The sequence below is a fragment of the Hemibagrus wyckioides genome, linkage group LG20 (genome assembly GCF_019097595.1).
Source record: "Hemibagrus wyckioides isolate EC202008001 linkage group LG20, SWU_Hwy_1.0, whole genome shotgun sequence".
Taxonomy (NCBI): Eukaryota; Metazoa; Chordata; class Actinopteri; order Siluriformes; family Bagridae; genus Hemibagrus; species Hemibagrus wyckioides.
In genome coordinates this window covers 3,853,233-3,875,329 of record NC_080729.1, presented here as the reverse complement: position 1 = coordinate 3,875,329, position 22,097 = coordinate 3,853,233, and the positions used below count along the sequence as shown (strand labels likewise).

Here is a 22,097-nt window from a genome sequence, read left to right as displayed (position 1 = left end):
ATGCCCAAAATCTTCAATGCATCTGTTGTGCTTCAGTAGATAATTTCACCTGGATACGATAAATGCTGCTGTACTCATAAATATATATGATTTTGTCCTCATGATAGAACTCTTCATCACATTAAGCATTCTTTCTGCATTTTTCATTCTGTAACTACTTTTGTTATTCTTTAACTTTATAACTGTAATGATTTATAATACCACTTTTGAGCCTGGTTCTTCTCAAGTGTTTTTCATCATGTCATCTCAGAGGAGGTTTTTTTCCTCATCGCTGTCACCTCTGCTTTGTCCATTAGGCATCTAGATCTACATCTAAATTTCTATCAAGCTGCTTTGTGTCAATGTCTATTGTCTAAGTGCTATATAAATCAAATTGCATGGAATTGATCAATATTTTAATGATCTTGTCTTTGAATTTTCCAATATAAGAGCACCTTCTTCCAATGTCAGAACTGAACTGATGCCTGTGCTGTCGTGTTGTTTGGCTATCTGTGTGTGTGTGTGTGTGTGTGTGTGTGTACTTACAGCACTCTATGGGGTTGGATGCGACCTGTAGAGACACGGTCCTGCCGTTGGGCTGGTTGATGTGGACGCGGAACACCATTCGGACTCGAGTGTTTTTGCGGCCGATGTCCGTCTCACCCTTCCTCAGCTCAATGTCGGAGTTTCGGAGCTTCAGGATTCCAGCACAGTCGATTCTGCAGCGTGGAAGAAGTGTAAGATCATTAAATGTTTCCTTAATAAAAGCCTTTACTCATGCGGAAAGAATAAGAATGGGATGTGGACCAATCATTCAAACCACTGAACTTACAAATGTAACAAAAATGAGCACTGAAATTTTTATTGATCCCAAACTAAGTGGATTTTGTGAGTTTTATGGCTCATTTTGGACAAAAGTGATGGAACCAATGCATGTATTGGCTGTTTGTCATGACTAGCAATGACATCAACGCTAACTTCGACAATGCTAGGCTTTGTAAGGGTGATGCATAACAGTTCAACGTCTTTATCCCACTTGGTACTCTGACACTCTGGAAGAGGGACTTCCCTCCCCAAGCTTAATTGCCTCCCTAGTGTCCATGGAGTGGGGGATCTCTGGTGGCTACGGGTTTCCAGAGGAGAAGCACGTTGGGCACCAAACGCTTTCTCCCAGCTGGTCAAGCATCTTAATCCAGCCTGGTTCAACAGAACTACCACTAGAAACTTATACAGCTTCAATTCTGCTAACTAATGCCACATTTAGAGGCAGGAACCTTCTCACTATTTCATTTCATTCTCTTGCATGCCTAGTCTCTTTCTCTCTCTGGATATTTTTTTCATTAATGGGACATTTGTGTGGAAAAAAGTCTCATGTTTCAAGCTGGCATAAAAAAAAAAAAAACTAAATAAAACTAAAGCTAGGCTGATAAAAAATAAAGCAGAGAATACATATGGGATATGGCTTGGGATTCCAATTATTTTATATCTGAGTTTCAGGCCAAGTTTCTGGAACATGGTAAATGTCAAAATTTTACACAAATCTATTTTCCCTCACTTCAGCCAGTTACAATTTGAATACAGAGAAAATACCACAATAAGCACATAACTATTAGTATCTGATGTCAATCTCAGGCAAAACAAATTCTGAGTGAAATATATTATGAGAGCTCTGTAACACGGGCAATTGAATCATACAAATGAGTAGAGATCATATATTTTAATTCGTCAGTTATAGCTCTTTTCTATAATGGTCTATAAAGGGCAGCAAGATGCAAAGACCATCAGTGTGGGCTGACAGACATTTCCCTGAAACCAGGGTTAAAAGTGCCTGGTGTCCTAATCATTGTTAGGCTCTTTCCGCTGTTAATACTTCTCTTAGCAATATAATTAAGAAACAAGGGAAATGATGGGAAAAGAATGACCTCATTTGCTTCGACAGTGGACATGGCCCAATTAGGTACACACTTTACTTTCCACCTTGCACACTCACTGGATGGATCGAGGCACCCTGGAACCTCCCACAGGATACAAACACAGCTTGTTTTCACATTTTTAGTCCATAATCTTGAAAAAAAAAAAATCAATACCGAAGACTACATGAGTCTGACATTGTGTTAAAAATCCAGACTGAATAGGTGCACTGCTGCTCTGCTCTGTTTTCCTTACACTTACATGCCTTCATGAATTGAATCTGTGTAGTGTTGTGGCCCTTACGGACCTGACTTGGGTAACACAGGTCTCCTGAACAACGAGAAAGAGAGAGAGGAAGAAACAGAACTGGATCTCTGAGAAAAAGCACTGTCTTCTGTCTTATCAACAGCCTGCTTATGCATGGAAAGACCACATCAGCCAGCCTCCACAAAACCTGGCCTTTAAATGAAAAAGGTCCTCAGCCCACACCTTCCTGTCTGAGATTGGACCGGAGAAAACCCCCTCACTGCTCCGACGTTTCAGCAGACAACCTAGCCAAGGCTTATCAGGTCATCAGGACATGGAAGAACGTCTGCTGCTATCTTCAATCTCCTCCTGTAATTTAGTTAACCGTTCGATTTGTTCATGACACTTCCACCTCAGATAATCTGGTTTTCTGAGTAAAAATGAGAGTTTGGATTACCACTTGAGGTTTTATCCAGCTTGGCCAAATTTTTTACAAATGAAGCTGGTAATGGGTGGGGGTTTGTATTCGCTTGAAACCATTTTGTTTTGCCAATAAACTTCGACAAGTGGTGTATTACCATAGAAAACAACAAAAAGAGAGACATTTGAAGGTGAGGGAGGTTATGTAATGTCTGGGTCCGTTGCCTTATTTCTCTTACTCCGAAGCTGCTGGAACAAAAGTCAGTGGAGCTGTGGAGAAGGAAAGCCAAGCCAGAAGTGCTGCTGGCTGGACGGCATGCCAAGTAAAAGCCCCAGGGACATTTAAGCTCTGGGTGGTGGTGGTGAGGAGGGGGAGCTAGAAGCAACAAACATACTGAAGCTAGGGTCTAGGGGCCAGGTGTGGACTTGGACTTGGACTTGACAGAAGAACAGGAGTCTTAATGTATACCGAGTGTATTCTGGTGTAAAAAAAAAAAAAAAAAGGTTCTTCAATGGATTCTTAGCTAATGAAGAAAATAAGATATGGAAACCCCTTATTTGTTACAGGGTTCTAGATCTAAGGGTTCACCCAAAGGACCCATTAAGGATGAGAGATAGATCCTAACTTGATTCTGAATTAAGTGTCTTGGTGACCTTGATCCACTTAGATGTAATTAGATGAATTATTTCATATAGATTACTTGTTATAAATGTATAAATCATTTCAGTGCAAATGGCATGACATAGAATGCATAGAGGTGGGACAGACTCACATGGCTCTCATGTTGTTCTCAGGCAGCAGAGGGATCTCCAGCACTTTGGTGTTGGATTGCATGGCCTCGTGGCTGGCAGTGGAGACGGTCTTGCCGGTGATGCGGTGAACCTGGTAGAAAGCGTGCGGTCGCAGAAGTCGGTCATCTGCCGTGCCAATGAAGAGCTGGAGTGTTAGTGGCTCGCTCTCCATGTAGCCGTAGAGCTGGCAAAACAACAAAGAGAACTAGGTGAGCTCTCCAAAAGCCTGCTACCTCTTAAAAGAAGCCCACTCTTAAAACCCCATCTCTTCTGTGCTGTAATTATTTCAGCACACTGTGGCTAAGGCTTCCTAATGATAGCTTTTAGCCTCAGAGAGCCACACTCATGCTAGCAGCACTGTATTTGTTTCCTTGGTTGGGCTGGAAACGAGCCACATTACCCTCTCCCAAGTTCTGTTTGCAGAATTAAGAGAGTTCCCTTTGGGGTTTGAGGGGGTTCTTAAAGACAGGTTTGATCTTTTTTTTTCTTGAGGTTATGCAGCAGGAACTCTTTCATAGCCTCTGTTCTATAACACATTGGGTGGAGGTTGGGTCTTGTCATGCTGCTGTTTGGGAAAATTTCTCAGTGACCATAAGGATGCCCATCAAGAGGCAGGCCTTCAGAACACAATGTTTCAATGGAAAATGGCCAATGTAAAACCACAGTCTTTACAGAGGTTAAACATAATTAAACATAATCCATCAATTTATTTTATGACACCTAATAACACTGGCAGCAATAATTGAAACGAACTATTAATTTCTGTGCAAAATCTATGATTTTGGGACCTGAGATCACCCCAGCTAATTTTTTTTTCTGTTGGTTCGATCCTCAATACAATCCATACAATTTATTTAAATTCTACCTAGTAATGTTTATGACAAAACAAAACCACTTAAAATATTATTGATTTTACACTTACTATAACGAAACAAGCCTAAGAAAGAACCAAAACATCTCCCCCATTGCTAGCCTGATTCAACTGAGCTGGATTTTGGTGATGGCAGCATTTCTGAGCATAACTTGCTATTAACATTCTGCTAGCCTCCATAATGCTGCCCTGGGGGATTTCTGACATGGAACACAATACGTGTTATGATTTTTATTATGGCTGGCAAAGCTTTGGGCCAGAGCCAGAGATGGTGCCACACTGAGATAAAAGCACCAAGAGAATCAGAACCCCTTACTTCAAACAGGTACAACTTCCCTTCTCTCTCTGGTTACCACTTAGCCCTTCTGTTCTCTAATAAAAACCACTTCAGCACAGGCAGGGGGAACAAGTGTTTGCTACACATAGATAGAAACCACTCATCAGCAGCACAGTAAGTGGCAGCCACTGTATGTCAGTGTATTCTGATTGCTGTAGATCTTTGGGATCTGTAAATGTAGACTTATTTTGACTGTGGCTATCGCTAGATATTTGCTGGATATGTTGCATTAATGTATGCAGCCGCAGGTTAAGAAGCGGATCGCAACTGTTGCTTTGATGCAACTGAATGGACTTTGGTGTAACCAGATCTTTCAGTCTGTATGGCTACATTCTCCACACTGTGGGTGGGCAACTGGACTGCCCCCTGAAAACAGTAAAAAAGAAAACACTAAGAGCAAAAAAAAAAAAACCCCTAAGATTAACCTCCAGAGCTCAATCCAATTGGGGTTTACTGGCCACATGTTCAATTGCCATGAAAGCAAATAAGAACGACCTGTCAAAATAAAGACCATGTGGTAAATCCAAACTGTGCAATTTCAGGTCTAGGGCTTATGAAGTTTCTTATGGTGACCAAGTCAAAGTGGTGAGGATGTCAGGCTAAATAATAGGGGCTATGCTTATTCAAGTGATTGAGTCATCTAACAGAATGTAGACCACATGTAACCTATGACATAATCTGATTAATGCTTATATAATTGCCCCTGTTTGGTGTTGGTGGGGGAATTTGGGTATTTGTGTTATTAGAAATATCTGCTGACTACTACTGATTCTTTTATCATTTCTTCTTCTGAGTGAGACTCCGATGATATGGTGGTACAGTTACACAGCAGGTAGTGTATCAACCTTTCACCTCTAGCTTGAGTCCATCCTGAGCTTGGATTACTCTCTGTGCTGTCTGAGGCAAGGGGTTCCTCCAGTTTCTCCAGAAGTCCCGCTTCAACAAAACTGGAAGGTGGATTTCCTACCCTCAGTTGCCCCTTGCTGATTGAATGTGTGTGGCATCCCATCTAGTGTATATTTCTTACCTCACAGTGTGACCCAGGCCACACCAGGATAAAAAGGATACTGAAGACGAATGAATGAACTCCTATTATAATACACCCCATTGTTCTACATTGTATGACCTCATCAACTTGCCATCATTAGTTTCTTATGGTTACCCTGCCCCCCATTTGCCTGTTTGCCTTATTGATGGGAAGTTCATCAAGTGACCCTTGGATGGTTGAAGGATTGTGTCAGGATTAGGAGCCAATACTGACATAACATTAAAGTTGCTATATGTGATTTGGATTTTATGTGGGCCCATTATCCAAACTTTGAGTAACTCAAAAGAAGTCATAGTGACTCAACTTTATAAACTGACATGCGGCATTAGACAGACATATTTTCTAGAAATTAATGGATTTCCAAGCAAAATATATTGTAGAAGATGAATAATGATACTCAAGACAAATGCTAATATAAAATCCATTATTTACTAGAAGGTCTCTCTAAGCATCATTCACAGAACTGAATGGCTAAGAATGACAAATTTTGAAGCCAGCAATTGTTGGCTAATGGTCTATCCACACTCCTGGCTCTTTTTCTCTCTTCAGAGTCTCAACAGCTGTCCTGACCCTGAACGCTAGTCACATATGCTTGTCATCAGCAAGGCATGCCAGGGTCAGGGGCTTCTTGAAGTCCTCGCTTCTCTAGAGAGCACTTTATCTCCAAGGTGATCTCACCAGAGGCACTCGCTCTGCTTATTATATTTTACTCGCTGTGTCACCGCAGCTAATTAGCTACAGGCCTGTGTGCTACTAAGCACTTCTAGACAAATGGGGAAGAGGGGGGAAAATGTTGCAACTGTGTTTTTGTGCACTTGCTCAAGAAGTCTAATCAGAAAATGGTCTTTAAAGTTGCATGGACCATCTGATGTTTCTGCTTCCACACCACTTACACTACAGTATTATAGTCATTGCGTACTGCCATGATTTTGTGTGTTCTTTCAACCAGGCATTACCTCAGCTTTTATGTGTCTAAAGGAAAGTTGTTTTCGAGCTCACAGGTCTACCGGTGTAGAGCGACAAGTATGGCTGGCTTCATTCAGAGCAAAAGTGACCTCATGCACAAAGGGAAGTGATGAATGAGGTCAGGTAACTTGCAGTGATGCTGGTCTTCCTGAAAGTAACGTAACATGTTTTTGTCCCCCTTGGGCAAACTCCTTAGATTCATTCACCATATGTGCTCTCCTGAACTCCCTCCCTTTCTCTTTCTTTCTCTCTCTTTTACTGTCTTTATCTGCACACATTGAGACACTGTCTAAAATACACCATGAAATTCAAATGACTCTTTCAGAGCTTTGTCTTTAGGTCAGTTGGCTTCATGGGTGCCAAAGTCTTTATTTTCTTTCAATAGGCCAGTATCTGTCAGAAATTCATGACTTAAATTTTACTATTGAATCTCCGGAAAATCGGGAAATACTGACGACACATCTGGACTATTGACTGTGTGTTAATTATACTCACTGACCACTTTGTTTGGGCCACTTATTTTTCCAATCTTAAACTCTTCAGATTCATGTTCTTGGCCTTAGCCAATGCTTCATTTTCACTGATAGAAGAACCATTCTCTGGATGTTTTTTTTTTCACAACATTCTGTGAAAACTCAAGAGACTCTTGTGCAAAACCATTGCTGGACCTTAACTGAAGCTCTTGGCCTATCTGCATGATTTTAAGGTATTTTGCTGCTACTGTATTACTGGATAATTGCATGAATGATTAGGTGTAGATACTGGTGGCATTCCCATAAAGTGACCAGTGTATGTATGACTAACAGCTGTCAGTTTTTAACCAATTATTGTCACTTTTTTATATATGTTTTATATATGTTAAGGAAGAAGAAAAATGGTTGTTTATTCCTATACGGGATTAGTCATGGGTCCTATTAAACTATAAAACCCATTCTCCTCAGCAACCTCTATGTTTCAAATCAGGAAATTGAAATCAAATCATGAACCGTAGTTCTCCTGACTGAGTTCTGCATGTCCCCAACTATTTTGCATGTGAGAGTTCGGAGTGTCCGTCTGTAAGAAAGCCAAACCTCTCTTGTACTCGAGATCTGTTCCTACTTTACACTGATTTGCCAGTTTATTAGGTTTACTGATCTAATACATATTACACATGCAACTCACTGTAGAAGGTTTTTCCATACTGCCTGGATTGCCAGTTTATTAGGCATGCCTATCATATAAATCAACAGAATTAGCAAGGAAATGCACTATTATTACCCATAAGTAATATGGCACATGACATTCACTGCAGCAGACTCCCTACATCAGTATGGCTCCTAGGTATTAGTGAAATGTCCACACTGGAAACACATAAGTCCTGTTGGGCCACACAGCTCCAGGATTTGCAATAGGCACATTTGTTTAAGGAAATGAGAGGCTGATGAGTGGTGACATCAGAGGGCTACATTAAGTGAACTCCATTTTCCCATTTTCTTTTTCTGTATTACTTAACATTATGTAACTCGTTCTAACTCATTCCTGCACTTATTTCTGTCTCTTGTACTCTCCACGGTGGTAAGTAGGAATGTCATGACTGGTCTAGTCCACGTGGCGTAGAAAGGGGGAGAGGGAGAGAAACTGTAAGAGTGCAAGGTTGAAGAAAAGGAAGGAGGGGGACCTTGGTCCATTATCACATTCGCTCATAGGTGCTGACAGTCACCCGGAGAGGCCTCTCTGTACCAAATTAAATCTACACTCATCTAAGTCTTGTCTCTCCCACCCCAGAGTCCCTTTTATTAGCTCTCTGTTCGCATAGCATTTGCTATATGTGTGTATGTGAGAGAGAAAATGAGAGAGAGCAAGAAAGAGAGAGAGTGAGAGAGAGAGAGAGAATTATTGTAATTGGCTGCCTCAGTAATCAGTGTTGCTTTTATGGTTTTCGGCAGAATGACAATAGTCTGTGGTGGGTATTAAAACGCAAATGCAAAATGAATGTCACTGAGGGCCAACGTTTAGAGCTCCTCATGTCTAGACCAAAGATCATAGAGATCATAAGCACTGTATAAATCGACGGCTTAAAAAGAAACGTCTTTGTACCAGAGTGCCTTGCCAAAGGCTACACACTGACGTGTGCAGGATTCCAGTGCCCCGTGATCTAAGTGGCGGCCAACGATGCCTTACCTCATAAATCTGTGGTCAGCACCTCAGACCAATGAAAATGTTGCCGTCGCACAGCATTCTTCGAGTTACTCCATGGTTGCAATTAGTGGTTTCCCAATACCAATGTCTTGAGTAAGGGGAGCCCCTCAAAGAAAAGGAAATCTGGGCATGGAGTGTTTAATGGATCTTTACATAATAAACATGAGACAGTAATTATTTGAAAGATGACACTTTCTCGATTTTTTTTAATAAAGCTGTCATCTCTGAATCAATATGAAACAAAGATGAGGATTCCAGGCTTGTTCAAAGGGTTGCAGTATGGGAGATTTACTGGAGAAACATGTTTTCAGACAGCGAATCTCTGATCTCCAACACATTTCACTGTATTCATCCAAAACCTCAGGCTTTGAAATCAGAGCACTTGAGTGGTACCCTAGTAGTACAGGGAGTCACTCCACCCAAAAGGGAATCAGATTGCTCGTACCTCTGACTTTCAGGTATGGTTTTTTTTAAGTTTAACTAATGACAGTTAAAGTCTTTAAAACATAGAAACATAGTTTTGAGTTATGGGAATACTTAGTGAGTCACAGCTTGGTCTTCACCCCCCTAAAACATAATTCCATGTAATTCAGGACTGGCAAACACTCACGATATTCATTTCAAATTGACGGAAAACCCATCATTCTTGAGGTGCTCTTTCCCTTAAAGGTAGACCTTGAGATTCCCCCCAGAATGCCTCTAAAAACCATCATGTAGATGTTGGCAATAACTGTGGTGCAGCAATGTGCCTTTTCCACAGATGGACGTCCCTCCCAATAGTATTGCGGTTGGCAGTAGCTAGAGAAAAGGAAAAGTAGCTACAGGGGTCAGCTTCCACCATAATAAACTGTACAGAAGATCAAGAATAAGGGAATAGACAGCGACACAATGGTCAGCTGGAGAGTTCACAGATTCTTGTCTAAGTAGAGGAAGGAGATTTCTATCAACATGGGGTATCTCTCTCAAGCCTTGGCCTCTAGTCTGCCAGTGGTGTAGTGGAGAGGGAGAGTGATGTCACTTCTATGAAAGGAACTTTCCTAAACAAAGGGAAGTCTGTGTGTTTGGGAGCAGCAGTGAAAGGGTTTAGGAAAACACCTCCACTCATTACGGTGGAACCACCATGATCACTAATGAGTATGCCAAGGGGGGCAGAGAAACAGTCCGGCTTGGGAGAAGGGGGGGGGCACCATTTTTTTGGTGGTGTTCCAGCTGTTTACATCACATGACAGAAAATTAAAATGCAAACCCCTTGTGATGGCTATGCAAATGAAGTGTGATGTGGCTCTGTTTGACAAGGGATGGGTGCCACTGGTGGTTACCACTTTGTTTGTATTCTTGTTTTATCAATGCTACTCTTCGGGAAAATTGTGTCACCACCACAACAGAAGCAACATGTGTGTGTGTGTTCGTGTGTGTTGATGCATGAAAGGAAACATTTTAGAGTGAGTGTCAGCCCATGGATTGACTTGGGAGCACTTTTGAGAGATGAGTGCCTCACCAGAATTGACACCAACAATGAGACAAGGGCCCCTGGAGTCCCAGCACAGTAGCATCAGCTGGGTTATGGGACTCCTGTTCCTCTCTGCCCCCATACCATCCCCTACTCCTCTGTAGGGGCACCACTGGTGCCTAGGGTCCTTAATCAGCAGGAAGCAGAGGGTCCCAGAGGGGAAGGAACTCTGCTGAGCCTCAGCTGCCTGCCTGTTGACTCCCTGTGCCCCACACCCTCTCCCCCCCTGCTGCTGTTCTCCATGGCTGCCATCCACCCGCCCAAAACCTGCTCTTCATTACTGTCTTACTCTGTGAGCCATGATGTGAATGATGCTCAGGCAAGGAGAGTAAGTAAGAGAGTGGGGAAAGGCGGGGGGTCAAAATTACAACCCACTGTACTCTCAGCTTTGGATCTTCTACGGCAAATTCTGGCAAGAGTTGAAGCGTGACTAAGCTGAAGCTCCTTTCTCCCAGCACCTCTCTCACTGGACAGGATTGCCTAACTCAGCCGAGAGAGCAGCAAGTAAGCTTCTGCTGTCTGCTCAGGAGGCCGCAGGCTGACGAAAGCCCTCGTATATTTCCCCCAAACTGGAGCAGTTAAGGCATTAAATCACAGTGAAGGAAAGTAAAAGTTAAAAGAAGCATGCTAACAATGTGAGCATGGCAGATGAAATGCGTCACTGAAGTGGTATTTTTCAACTTGTTTCTTCAGAGAAAATCAAATCATACTGGACAACTTAAACCGTGCACACTCCAAAAGGGAAATTCTACCGTTCTAAAATATAAAAAGGCAAACAAAATGTGTTGCAGTTATCTGAAAGATTGGAATAGACTATGTAGTCAAAGGTTTGTGGACAACTGACTATAACACTCAGATGTGCTTTTTGAACATCCCATTCCAGATGTAGTGCCCCTTTGCTGTTAGTGTATCTTCTACTCTTCTGAGATGGCTTTTAACTAGATTTTTCCATGTGACTGTGACTGTGTTCATTCAGCCACAAGGGCATCACCGAGGATAGGTACTGATGTTGGGAGAGGAGGTCTGGGGTTTGGGAGTTTTCAGTCAGGGGTTGAGGTCAGGCCTCTGTGCAGGAGACTTGAGTTCTTCTACACCAACCTCGTACACAAAGGCACTGAGATGCTGATATGTGTTTGGGCCCCTTAGTTCCAAATAAAGAGAAATCTTAACACCACAGAATACAAAGATATTCTATAAAAATGTGGGCTTCTAACTTTGAAGCAAAATTTGGGGAATTACCTTTTTTTTTTACTAACTTTTGGCCATATTGAGTAAGTCAGAGTACTTGGAATAAAGATGTTTCGAAACAGCAAGTTACCAGTGTTTATATTTTAGTTCCCATATTTTGCAACTGGAGGCCACTGTGGTACCACTTACACCCATGAGAGATGGAGTGGCACAAGCTTAGTCAGGTCCAGCTCTCAACAGCAAGCATATGACAGGCTACATTGGTTAACGTCTACCTCCCTGCAGGCCTGTGTTAACAAATTCAACTTCAACATCGAGACATGACTTCTACTGAGGGAGGAAATGGATTATAAATAACACCTGAGAGTTGATGAATTAGGTTTGAAACTGGCTGGGCGGCAGCTGCTGTGCTGGGAAGTGAAAGTGCCCGTGTTCGACTGGGGAGAAAATAAGGGTTTGGAAAACAGCTGCAATGCCTCGACTACTGCCTTTACCAAGAGACGGCAGCACCGCGCCAGTGTGTCTGCATCTGAATGTATTACATTATTGATTTCATGGCCACACGCACGTCACTCTCGACCACATACACACACACACACGTAGCATTGCACTTTCAAGTGCACTTTCCACCTTGGATAAACCAAGACACAAATTAAGGGGTAAGTTCAAGACAGAGAAAAATAGAGAACGCTTTTTTCTAACACGTGTTAGGTAATGCAGGTGAGAGTGACGTGGGTCCTATAATGCGTGCCAAGCACAATAGTTAGAGGCAGTGCTCATGCGCCGCAATAATTGCGATAATATGCGCCACTGCAATTCGCTCCTACAAACGGTGTAGTCGATTGACTTCGGACTTCACGGTCCATTAATAACACATACACACCAGCATGTCACTCACAAGTGCAAACACACTCTCTTTTTCTTTCTTTCTTTTTTCTTTCTTTCACTCTCAAATGCTCCCCTGCCCTTACTGAAAGCTCACATGGTCAGCCAGCAAAAATGGCCCCGTCATCATATTTTAGAACGAAAAATCATGTGGAATAAACCTGTGTTTCTGTATATAGTTAAGGTAGTTTTATTTCATTTTCCCAATTCTCTTATTTCAAACTGGATAAATAATGTCATACTTCTGTAAATTAAAGCCCAATGATTACTTGGGTTGATGAGCCAAGTTGCAAAGCCTCCTTGACGATTACAAAATATAGAACTGCTGACCTTTTTACACATCCTGCACAGATGAACCACGTTTCGAGTCATCACACAAAAATAGGCAAAAAGAATAGTCTTCTTTTTTCCCCTAATACAAATGGCAGATGAGCCAATCTGGAATGATTGACAGTTGCATAAATGTTTTTAATGTGCTTTTCAACATTAACCCCTCAGTCTCCATGGAAGCCCCGCCCTCTTCCCCTTTTCACATGAGTAATGTGAAAAGTAATAATCTCGACCAAATAAATAATAATCTCCTTTATGTCAGTTATGCCGTTGGATGATGTGGCCTCATCAATTCTATAAATGCATATTTAACCTAACTAACTTTTCCAGACTATATAGTTAGTAGTTAACTATATTTAACTATGAATGCCACAAAAATCTGAAAATAGTCAAAAAAAAGTCCTACAATGTAACTGAATAAAAATGTAATTTAATTGTAATAATTATTAGAATCTGATGTATGAGGCTGTTTGCTCACCTGATGTATATATTCAGAACAATCATAGTATAAACTGAAAAGTATGTAAGTGGTTAATGGTGAGCATCATATATTTGCAAACCTGCCACTTTTTTAGGTTCTATTTTCCTGCATGTCATTTTTTTTTACTTTCAGACAAGCTACTTTTTCCATCAAGTGACTGGTGGCTACTGTAAATGTACTGCGTTACTAAACTAATGACTCTACATTAGAATTTAACCCCCGATTTGCAAAATGAAGTTTAGATAAGGGTTTTTATGTTGTGTTCTTGCTAGCAGCAGAAACGTTAGCATACCTGCACCACAGGGTGACCTCCTGACAGGGCCTTCACTGCCCCTCGGCTGCCCTCCGTCTCATAGTGGGCACGGTGGTGGGATTTGGGCTGCACCTCGATCTGTAGATTGTAGGGACCTGAGCAGGACGGCAGCTGCCAATCAAGAGCCGGCAGGGACGGGCTGTCAAATCACAGCACAGAATACCTCATCAAGATTTATGAATTACACACACATACACACACTCACAGACACAGTCTTACAGGCATTAATCGGATGAGTGAAACCAGATTTTCGGCCTGCTCTGGCAAGCGTTTGGGACCCCGGACCCCTCCGTTTCATCATTGTCTCTAATCTAATCTGTTGTAGTCACAGCCTGACATACTTAATTTTTAAAGTCTGGCAGCTAATTGTGAACGTTTTTTTTTCTTTTTTTTTTAGAAGAAATAATGAAAGAAGCATGAGATCCATTTAAACTGTTCCATGCATTCTATCACGACTTGACAGCTCATCAGTCCAGGTCTCCACAAAAGCGTTTATGCTTTTAAGTGGATGAATTTGGTTCCACCGAAATGATGAAACTTCATTCGAGTTTAATACCAATTCAGAAAACGCCTTACGTTTTTTAAACTGTGTTTTGTTTTGTGTTTTTCATTCTCCGTTGTCCGGAGTGAACGAGCAATGGGAGAACACATTCCCACGTGAAAACACACACAAAGCACACGTTGACGGAACAAAATTTCAGCACAACCGGATGCCTGGACGACGCAACCTAAAGCAACACAAATGGACACAATCTCAGGCATCCTCTTGGAACTTTTGGTGTGTTTGCTGACCCAGAACGAACCAGCTTCCCTCTGGACTTTTATCATCATTTTTATCTGTCTTTTATCAGCCTAATGTGTCTGGGAGGGAAGGAGAATCTGCAGCCAGCGCCACCAACACTGACACCATCACTTCCTGTTCTACACTATCACCCTCAAACACTTGATTTCCGGCAGGAAAGCGTGCCGGCGGAGGAAAGTGCGCACATGCATACACACTCGTGCACTATGACCACAGGCGGACCCAGAGGCCTGTTAAAAACAGTAAAAACAACAAAATAATAAAATGATGTGTTGGTCAGTGTTTATGTATGGGTTGCTATGAGAACCGGCCCACGACCCATTGCACCAGCCTGCGCAAAGGAATTTATGAAATACGTATGAACTTTCTACCTTCACTTTCCTACGGCTATAACTAAACTGACTTTAAACAAACTAGTTTTGTTTTATATGCCAAGGAGGAGACTTCATAGTAAGTTATAATCTGCATGTAAACACAAATTAATCATAAGATATATAACCGTGTGCTTGAAGTGTCAATACACCTAACATCAAATATTTAAATAGATCAGGACTTGGAGTTGTATTTCTACTTCAATTCTGTGTACAACTGATTACCTGAGGTAAGGTTTGGGCTTGGGCCATGAATATGGGTGAGGTGGAACATCCAGGAATCCTGAGCAATAGCTCTCCTTCTTGAATGGCATACGGTTGGAGTTGGTATAGTCCTCCTGGCCATGTTCTGTTCCCGCATCATCATTTGCTGGCTCCACCTTCAAGCTCATGCTGGGGTTGTGCTCTACACTAGTCTTCCGGCTCTTGTTGGGAACACCATCAACGAGATCTGGAAAGCCGTCTGTACTGAGGGCGTTGATGGCTGCCACAATGGCGGAATTGGTGTACTGGTTAGTGGTTCCCAGCCAGCCTTCTTCCAGCCTTGGTGAACCCTGAGGTGAAGCCCCAGGTGAGTGATTGGGTGACATGCCTGGTGCGTGCCCATAAGGGGTGCCGTTGAAGCTATACTTCCGCTTGCCGTGATTTCCTATGTCATCGTTGGGGGAAGTGGAAGGGGAATGGCGAGGGGAGGGACCTGGGGCATGGCCATGAGGGGGGCAAGACAGCATCAAAGAGGATGAGCCTTTGGGTGAGACACAGGGAGACTGCCAAGGTGAGTTCTGGGGTGAATTTTCATAGTTGTAGAAACCAGATTCATATGATGCCTCCGAGTTGCAGCTACTTGCTGGACTCAGACTGCTTGGGTCACGGTATCCATCAGCACTAGGCAAGGTCAAGGTCACAATATTGACTCGCTTTGCCACAGGGCCCATCGTCCCACTTTCCTCCACCTGTTCCTCAGGCATCTGGCCATATGATGTGATCTCAATGCGCGGCCTTTCCAGAGGAGGCGCTCCATTGGGACGGAGCCCAGAGAAGTAGTAGTTGGGAGCCATGGTGCTCTCATGGAGTCCGTAGCTCGCTTGGTGGCATGATGAGACTGAGATAACGGGGCTTGATTGAAGATTGTGGTACTGAGATGCCAGGCAAGGGGTGGCCATCCCAAGTGGGAGAGACAGACTAACATTTGGTGTGTAGCTAAAAGCCTCTGCAAAGACAAAAGAAGGAGATGATGATGAGTAAAAGACAAAAGCACAACATCTGGCTCATCTATTAGCTCAAGTTGAAGAAAGCAGCACCATAGAGGCTTGTTTCAAAATCTACTTTGGGGCATGGAAAAATCTGCATGAGCATATGGAAAGTAACAAATGTTTAAGGTTAGCTCAAGGGGATGAGGAAGGTTAGTGCATTTGTTCAATCATAGGAATTGCAGCAAAATTGCTCTTGCTTCTTTGTCTTCTTACAATTGTTTGAAATTTTAAAAATGACCAGTTTATCAAAATTTTAATTTTTTAATAAAAATTTATATCAGTTCATTAAAATGTGTACCAGTTTTTTACTTTCACTTGGTTTAAAGGACGACAAAACCAGAAAAAAAATAATGTCCCCTTCATGACCCTGTCTTCGTCTCCATTCAGGTTTCTAAAGAAAACACTGTGTTCTGTTTGAACAGTGACTTTTTTTTTTTTTTTCTTTTTGTGGCCATCCCCTTCACCTCAATCTATATTTGTTAACTACAGCGGTACGCAACCAGGACACCACGTGAAATGATGAACCTGTCATGCACCACAGAATGCGTGGGCAGACTGACTAAAATTAGTGTGTGACAGACTATTTCCAGAAGCAGATGCAGTGAAAAAAAAAAACAGCTGTCACTCTTGAATAGATTTTGTGGTTAAAAAAAAAAAAAAAAAAAAATTAAAAAAAAAATCTAAACTAAGATAAGTTTTAAAGCTTTATACGTTAATAAGAACAAAAAAAATATTTTTTTCCTTTCTCTCTCTCTCTCTCTCTCTCTCTCTCTCTCTCTCTCTCTCTCACACACACACAGCATAAAAAGCCCTTTTTTAATTGCAATGATTCTGAAATAAAATGTTTACCAAAAAACAAACCCAAAATATTTCCAAACAATATATATATTTGTTATTTCTATAGAATATTATCTTTTACAGAGATAAATAAAGCTAACGCTGCAATGTATCTTTATGCCAAAGCGACTCATATACGTTCACTCAGAACCGTTTACAAACATACACACAGACGAACACATACACTATACATAGACACACACACTCACAGGCTCTCTCTCTCACACACACACACACACACGTACACACTCTGCCACCTGTCCAACACACCTTTCTCCATTTCCATCTCTCCGCCTCGGCTGCCGTACTCAAACATTAAGCTGAAATCAAATTCAGGCTCTTTATGGCCGGATCCCATCTTCAGCGTCTCCGGGAAGGAGTGTTTAAGCGCTGCTGTGTATCAGCAGCTCCTCGTGCAGAGCAGAGCAGTGGCTTTTGACATCCTGTTCAGTCACACCAGAGCTCTTATCTCTTCCTTACTCTCGTAGAAAAAAGAAAAAAAAAACACCTGCCGCCTCATACTGAGGGTTCTCTCACAGTCAGATCCGCCCCTTACTAGTTCCTTTTTCTCCTTTGAGGCAGTCTGTGATTCACACACACACACACATACACACACACACACATACACACACACCGCACTCTGCAGCAGGTACGTCTACATACATGCACACGGGGGTTTCTCTTTTCTCTCCTTGTGACATGTGGCTTGTTTGCATTTCAGGCTCAGCGGAGCTTCTCGACAGGGAAGTCAGCTGCTACAGATCACATAAGCGTCCACCAGGCACATGAACGCACGGGGGGAAATAAAGCAGAAGTCGCCCCTTTGGTTGGAATTTTTACCGTTTGCAAAGTGTCCACGTGTGCGGCCTACACAAGAGGGGTATTTTTTCTTCTTTTAACACTGTCCTGAGTGTGGGAGAGTCAGTCTCTTAATTGTGCGCCTGGTGGAATTGTGGGTATGAGAGACTTTGGGCAAAAACATGGGAAGAGGGGTGCAGAAAAGTGCCTTCGTCAGCAGGCTGAAGAGCTGAGACGATACACACACACACACACACACACACATACGCACGTGCTGAGGCGACGCACATGCATACCCAAACCAAGCAGTCTGCTATCAATTATGAGGCTTAAAAGCAGAAGGCTGAAACGAATAATCATGCTCCCCTCGCCACAGTAATGCAATCCCCCAAACCGCACAGACAGACAGAAGGAACCCCAAATCGACACACAGCCCATGACATCAGTGCGCTTTAGTTACTGGAGTAAGCGTACGAGACGGAGATCCATCATCCATCATCAGATCTCTGATACACTTTCCCGTATCAGCATTCGTCCACTAACAAACGATGTGATATTAAGTGCTGCACTCCCGATCCCGATCCCGTTCCCGACTGAACTGAGACACTTGAGTTTCAAAAAAAAAAAAAACGAACAAAAAACTGAGACAGCAATATTGCAACATTTTGATGCAACTATCACAGACACTGGCCATTCTATTTGTGGCCATAACAGCTGCGCTCTGGTGCAATAAAAAAAAAAATCTTAGGTGTTAGAACGGACTGCTGGTGGTTACGTGAGTGACGGCGAGAAAGAAGCGGCTCATTAACGAGTACGCAGCCAGACGTGATCAACAGCCACGCCTTCAGGAAGGCTAGAGTACAATTCTATACATCTCTGTTCTGTTTCAAAATAACTCTCTCGTCATCTTGGCTCTATCGAGAATGCATGTAGTTCACTGTATTAAAGCCTGTTTAATCAGTCAGTAAACATAAACATTCAAAATTCTGCAATTTAATACAATTATTTTATTCTATACTATTCTATTCTATTAAGTAACTGTACTGACATGATCTTATTAGGTAACAACTTGATAATACAGGTGACCTTTACTAAAATAATTAATTCTATTCTATTTCGTTTCTTTGTCATTAATGTATTATTAAAGAAATTAACAAGAAAACTGATACAATGTGAACCTTCTATTCTATTCTATTCTATTCTATTCTATTCTATTAAGTAACTGTACTGACATGATCTTATTAGGTAACAACTTGATAATACAGGTGACCTTTACTAAAATAATTAATTCTATTCTATTTCGTTTCTGTCATTAATGTATTATTAAAGAAATTAACAAGAAAACTGATACAATGTGAACCTTCTATTCTATTCTATTCTATTCTATTCTAAAGTAACTGTACTGACACAATCTTATTAGGTAACAACTTGATAATACAGCCGACCGTTACTAAAATACTTAATTCTATTCTATTCTGTTCTGTTCTATTCTATTCTGTTCTATTCTGTTTCTGTGTCATTAACATATTAACAAAGAAATTAACAAGGACACCAATACAAAGTGAATCTTTATTCTATTCTATTCCATTCTAATCTATTATTTATGTTCTACTCCAGAGTCAATATATTGTAATGGCTCTATTAGGACAGGATATTGCATTTATAAAGGAATTAACAGGCAACGAATACAGCCAGCATCTCTATTCTATTCTATTCAATTACATTATTTTCTGTTCTACTCTGTTCTATTCTATTCTAAAGTAACTGTATTGACATGATCTTATTAGGAAATACTTGATAATACAGCTGACCTTTACTAAAATTATTACTTCTATTCTATAGTATTCTATTCTATTCTATTTGGTTTCTGTGTCATTAACATATGAATAAAGAAATTAACAAGAAAACTGATACAAAGTGAATCTTTATTCTATTCTATTATTTCTATTCTACTCCAGAGTCAATATTTTGTCATGGCTCTATTAGGACATGGTATTGCACCTATAAAGGAATTAACAGGTAGTGAATACAACCAGCATCTCTATTCTATTCTATTCTATTCTATTCTGTTCTGTTCTGTTCTGTTCTGTTCTGTTCTATTCTATTCCAGAGTCAACATATTGGCATGGCCCTATTAGGATATGGTATTTCATTTATAAATGAATCAGCAGCTAATTAATACAACCTATATCTCTATTCTATTCTCTTCTATTCAATTCTATTCTGTTCTCTTTTTAAGTAACTGTATTGACGTGATGTTATTAGGTTACAACTTGATAATGCAGCTGAACTGTACTAAAATAATGAACTATTCTATTCTATTCTATTCTATTCTATTCTATTCTATTCTATTCCACAATTAATATATTGGCATGGCTCTATTAGGATATGGCATTGCATTTATAAATGAATCAACATCTAATTAATACAACCTATATCTCATTCTATTCTATTCTATTTCAAAGGACATGACAGTATAGTTACTTTGAAAGGAAAAGTTACATAAATGATAAAGTATTTGACTAAACTGCATTTCAGATACTGCCAGATTCATTAAAAGCATCAACTTGCAATTCTATTCTATTTTCTTCGTCTTTATTTTATTGTATTCTGTTTTCTCTTACAGTAACTCTATTGACAATAACCAATATTGTGTTGCAGTATTGATAAATGCATGCAACCAACTTGCATTTTCAGATATCTGATTATCCATAATCAATAATACTAATAAAATTAAAAAAAAAAAAAATCAAATCTACTAAAGGCATCAAGATGAAATGAATAGAAACTCATCTCTGGTTATCTCTGTTTAGTTCAGACATTTCATTCAGAAGCTTTAATGGGATGACAACATTACCGTATCGCCAAGGCATTTCATTACATAAGACATGGGTGCATTATCCAGTCAGTAACACCTCATTTATAGTTCTACTGAAAATCTCTCTATAAAATTTCATACAATGTCTATTCTCTATTTTGTTTTTCTCAAAACACACAGCATTAGCGCAGCAATTACTGTACAGTGTGGCCAAGGCGTGAGTCAACTAATCGATAAATAACGAAGCATCTCTGATCAAGCAAAAGCATCGTTAGGGAAATCTATGAATTCGAAATGTTTTGTGAATTCTACTAAAATTTGTTTTTGTTTTGTTTTTTTCATTCAAATCAACTTTCAGGAGACAGGAGCATATTGTGTTACTGTATCACCACTGCATTTAAATAACTCCACTTCAGATATGAGTCCATTAATCAGTCAATAAGATACTACAGTAGATAGAGATGATTCTACTGAAAGCATCACTATGAATGTGCATTTAAAAAAGTGTGTGTGTGTGTGTGTGTGTGTTCTATTTTTATATTTTTCTGAACTTCTATGTTCCTTTATATTGCACTACTAAAGTGTGGAGTCTAATTCATCAATTTTATGTCTTTTTAAATTGTCCAGTAGAATACAAGTTGCGTCATTGGCTTACTGAACTGTGTACATCACTGTTGAATCTGTTTATTTGAACTCTATTCCAATATTTATTGGGTTATTAATTGATTCTTTTTTCATTGATGGACACAGTGCATCAGGTTGAGCTATTGCAGGTTATATGCAATGAGTACAGCGCTACACACACACACACGCGCGCGCGCGCGCGCGCTCGCGCTCACCTTCTTCCGCAGACTTCATGCTGAACTGAGCGGAGCAGCAGAGCTCGGATCCTCTCCGTTTGCCCAAAGCCGGCCGTGTGAAGTTGGCTCTCGTATCAGGACGCGTGCACGCAGGCGCGGGCATTCACCCTCTCGACACGGGAGCGCGCAAACTTTCCAATAGAAATAAACAAACAAAAATAAATCAAGCGAGTGCAAAATCAAGTGTGAAAGCTGAGCGAGATCAGTGTAGACTCAGTGCATCCCGATCCGTTGCGTGGCTGTTTCGGTAGAGCGCAGCGCGTGAGGCGTCAGTCACTCCGTGCGCGCGCTGCCGCTTCTCATAGTGAGGCTCTCCGTGTGTGTATGTATGTGTGTGTGTGTGTGTGTGTGTGTGTTTTACCGGCGTTGTGTGACACGACTATTTACGGAGCTCCCGCACCGCGCTGTATTTAAACCTGGAAAATACCCTCCTACTCCCTAACCAATCCTCCCCGCCTCCCGAATCCCACGCGCCGCCCTCCGGTCGCTTACGGTCGCGCCCCCCGGTAGTCTCGCAGCGGCGGGAAGGGATTCCGCCTGCGCTCATCAAGATTTCTGGACGGAATGTTGCCACGTCCGTCACACAACACATTATTAATAATGATTACGCACAGCGATGAAGGCTGAAATTGTGGTTTCCCCAAATCATGTCTAGATTTTAAGCACTTAAATAAATAAACTTGCAATTTTTTTTCACACATTTCCCCTTTGCATGCTTGAGTTACTTTAGTTATTCTTCTTAGCTGTTGATTATTTAGTCTACAATATCGACTTGACGCTAGTCACGGTCAGTATGGTTCTGGGGATGATTCATGTACACATGATCCCTGTTTCAGGTACTGATCCTGAGCCTAACCTGTGAAAACAGGGCATGAGGCAGGTACACACACAGTCCTGGTTTAG

At 41.2% G+C, this 22,097-nt stretch overlaps 1 protein-coding gene across 2 annotated transcripts in view; it reads right to left on the bottom strand.

The window, feature by feature from the left end:
• LOC131371124 (nuclear factor of activated T-cells, cytoplasmic 1-like) overlaps nt 1–21,595 on the bottom strand; it is a 61,202-nt gene extending 39,607 nt beyond the window's left edge. Inside the window, exons 1-5 of one of the 2 annotated variants that reach the window (XM_058418909.1) lie at nt 21,174–21,595; nt 14,854–15,838; nt 13,435–13,594; nt 3,330–3,532; nt 526–698 (exon numbers count right to left, since the gene is read on the bottom strand). In XM_058418909.1, coding sequence (XP_058274892.1) covers nt 526–698; nt 3,330–3,532; nt 13,435–13,594; nt 14,854–15,838; nt 21,174–21,297 — 1,645 coding nt within the window. In that variant the 5' untranslated portion in view covers nt 21,298–21,595. Of the gene's footprint in view, nt 1–525; nt 699–3,329; nt 3,533–13,434; nt 13,595–14,853; nt 15,839–16,988; nt 17,285–21,173 lie in introns of those variants that run through there. The other variant, XM_058418910.1, reaches the window with a different exon arrangement.
• Nucleotides 21,596–22,097: the final 502 nt, after the last annotated feature.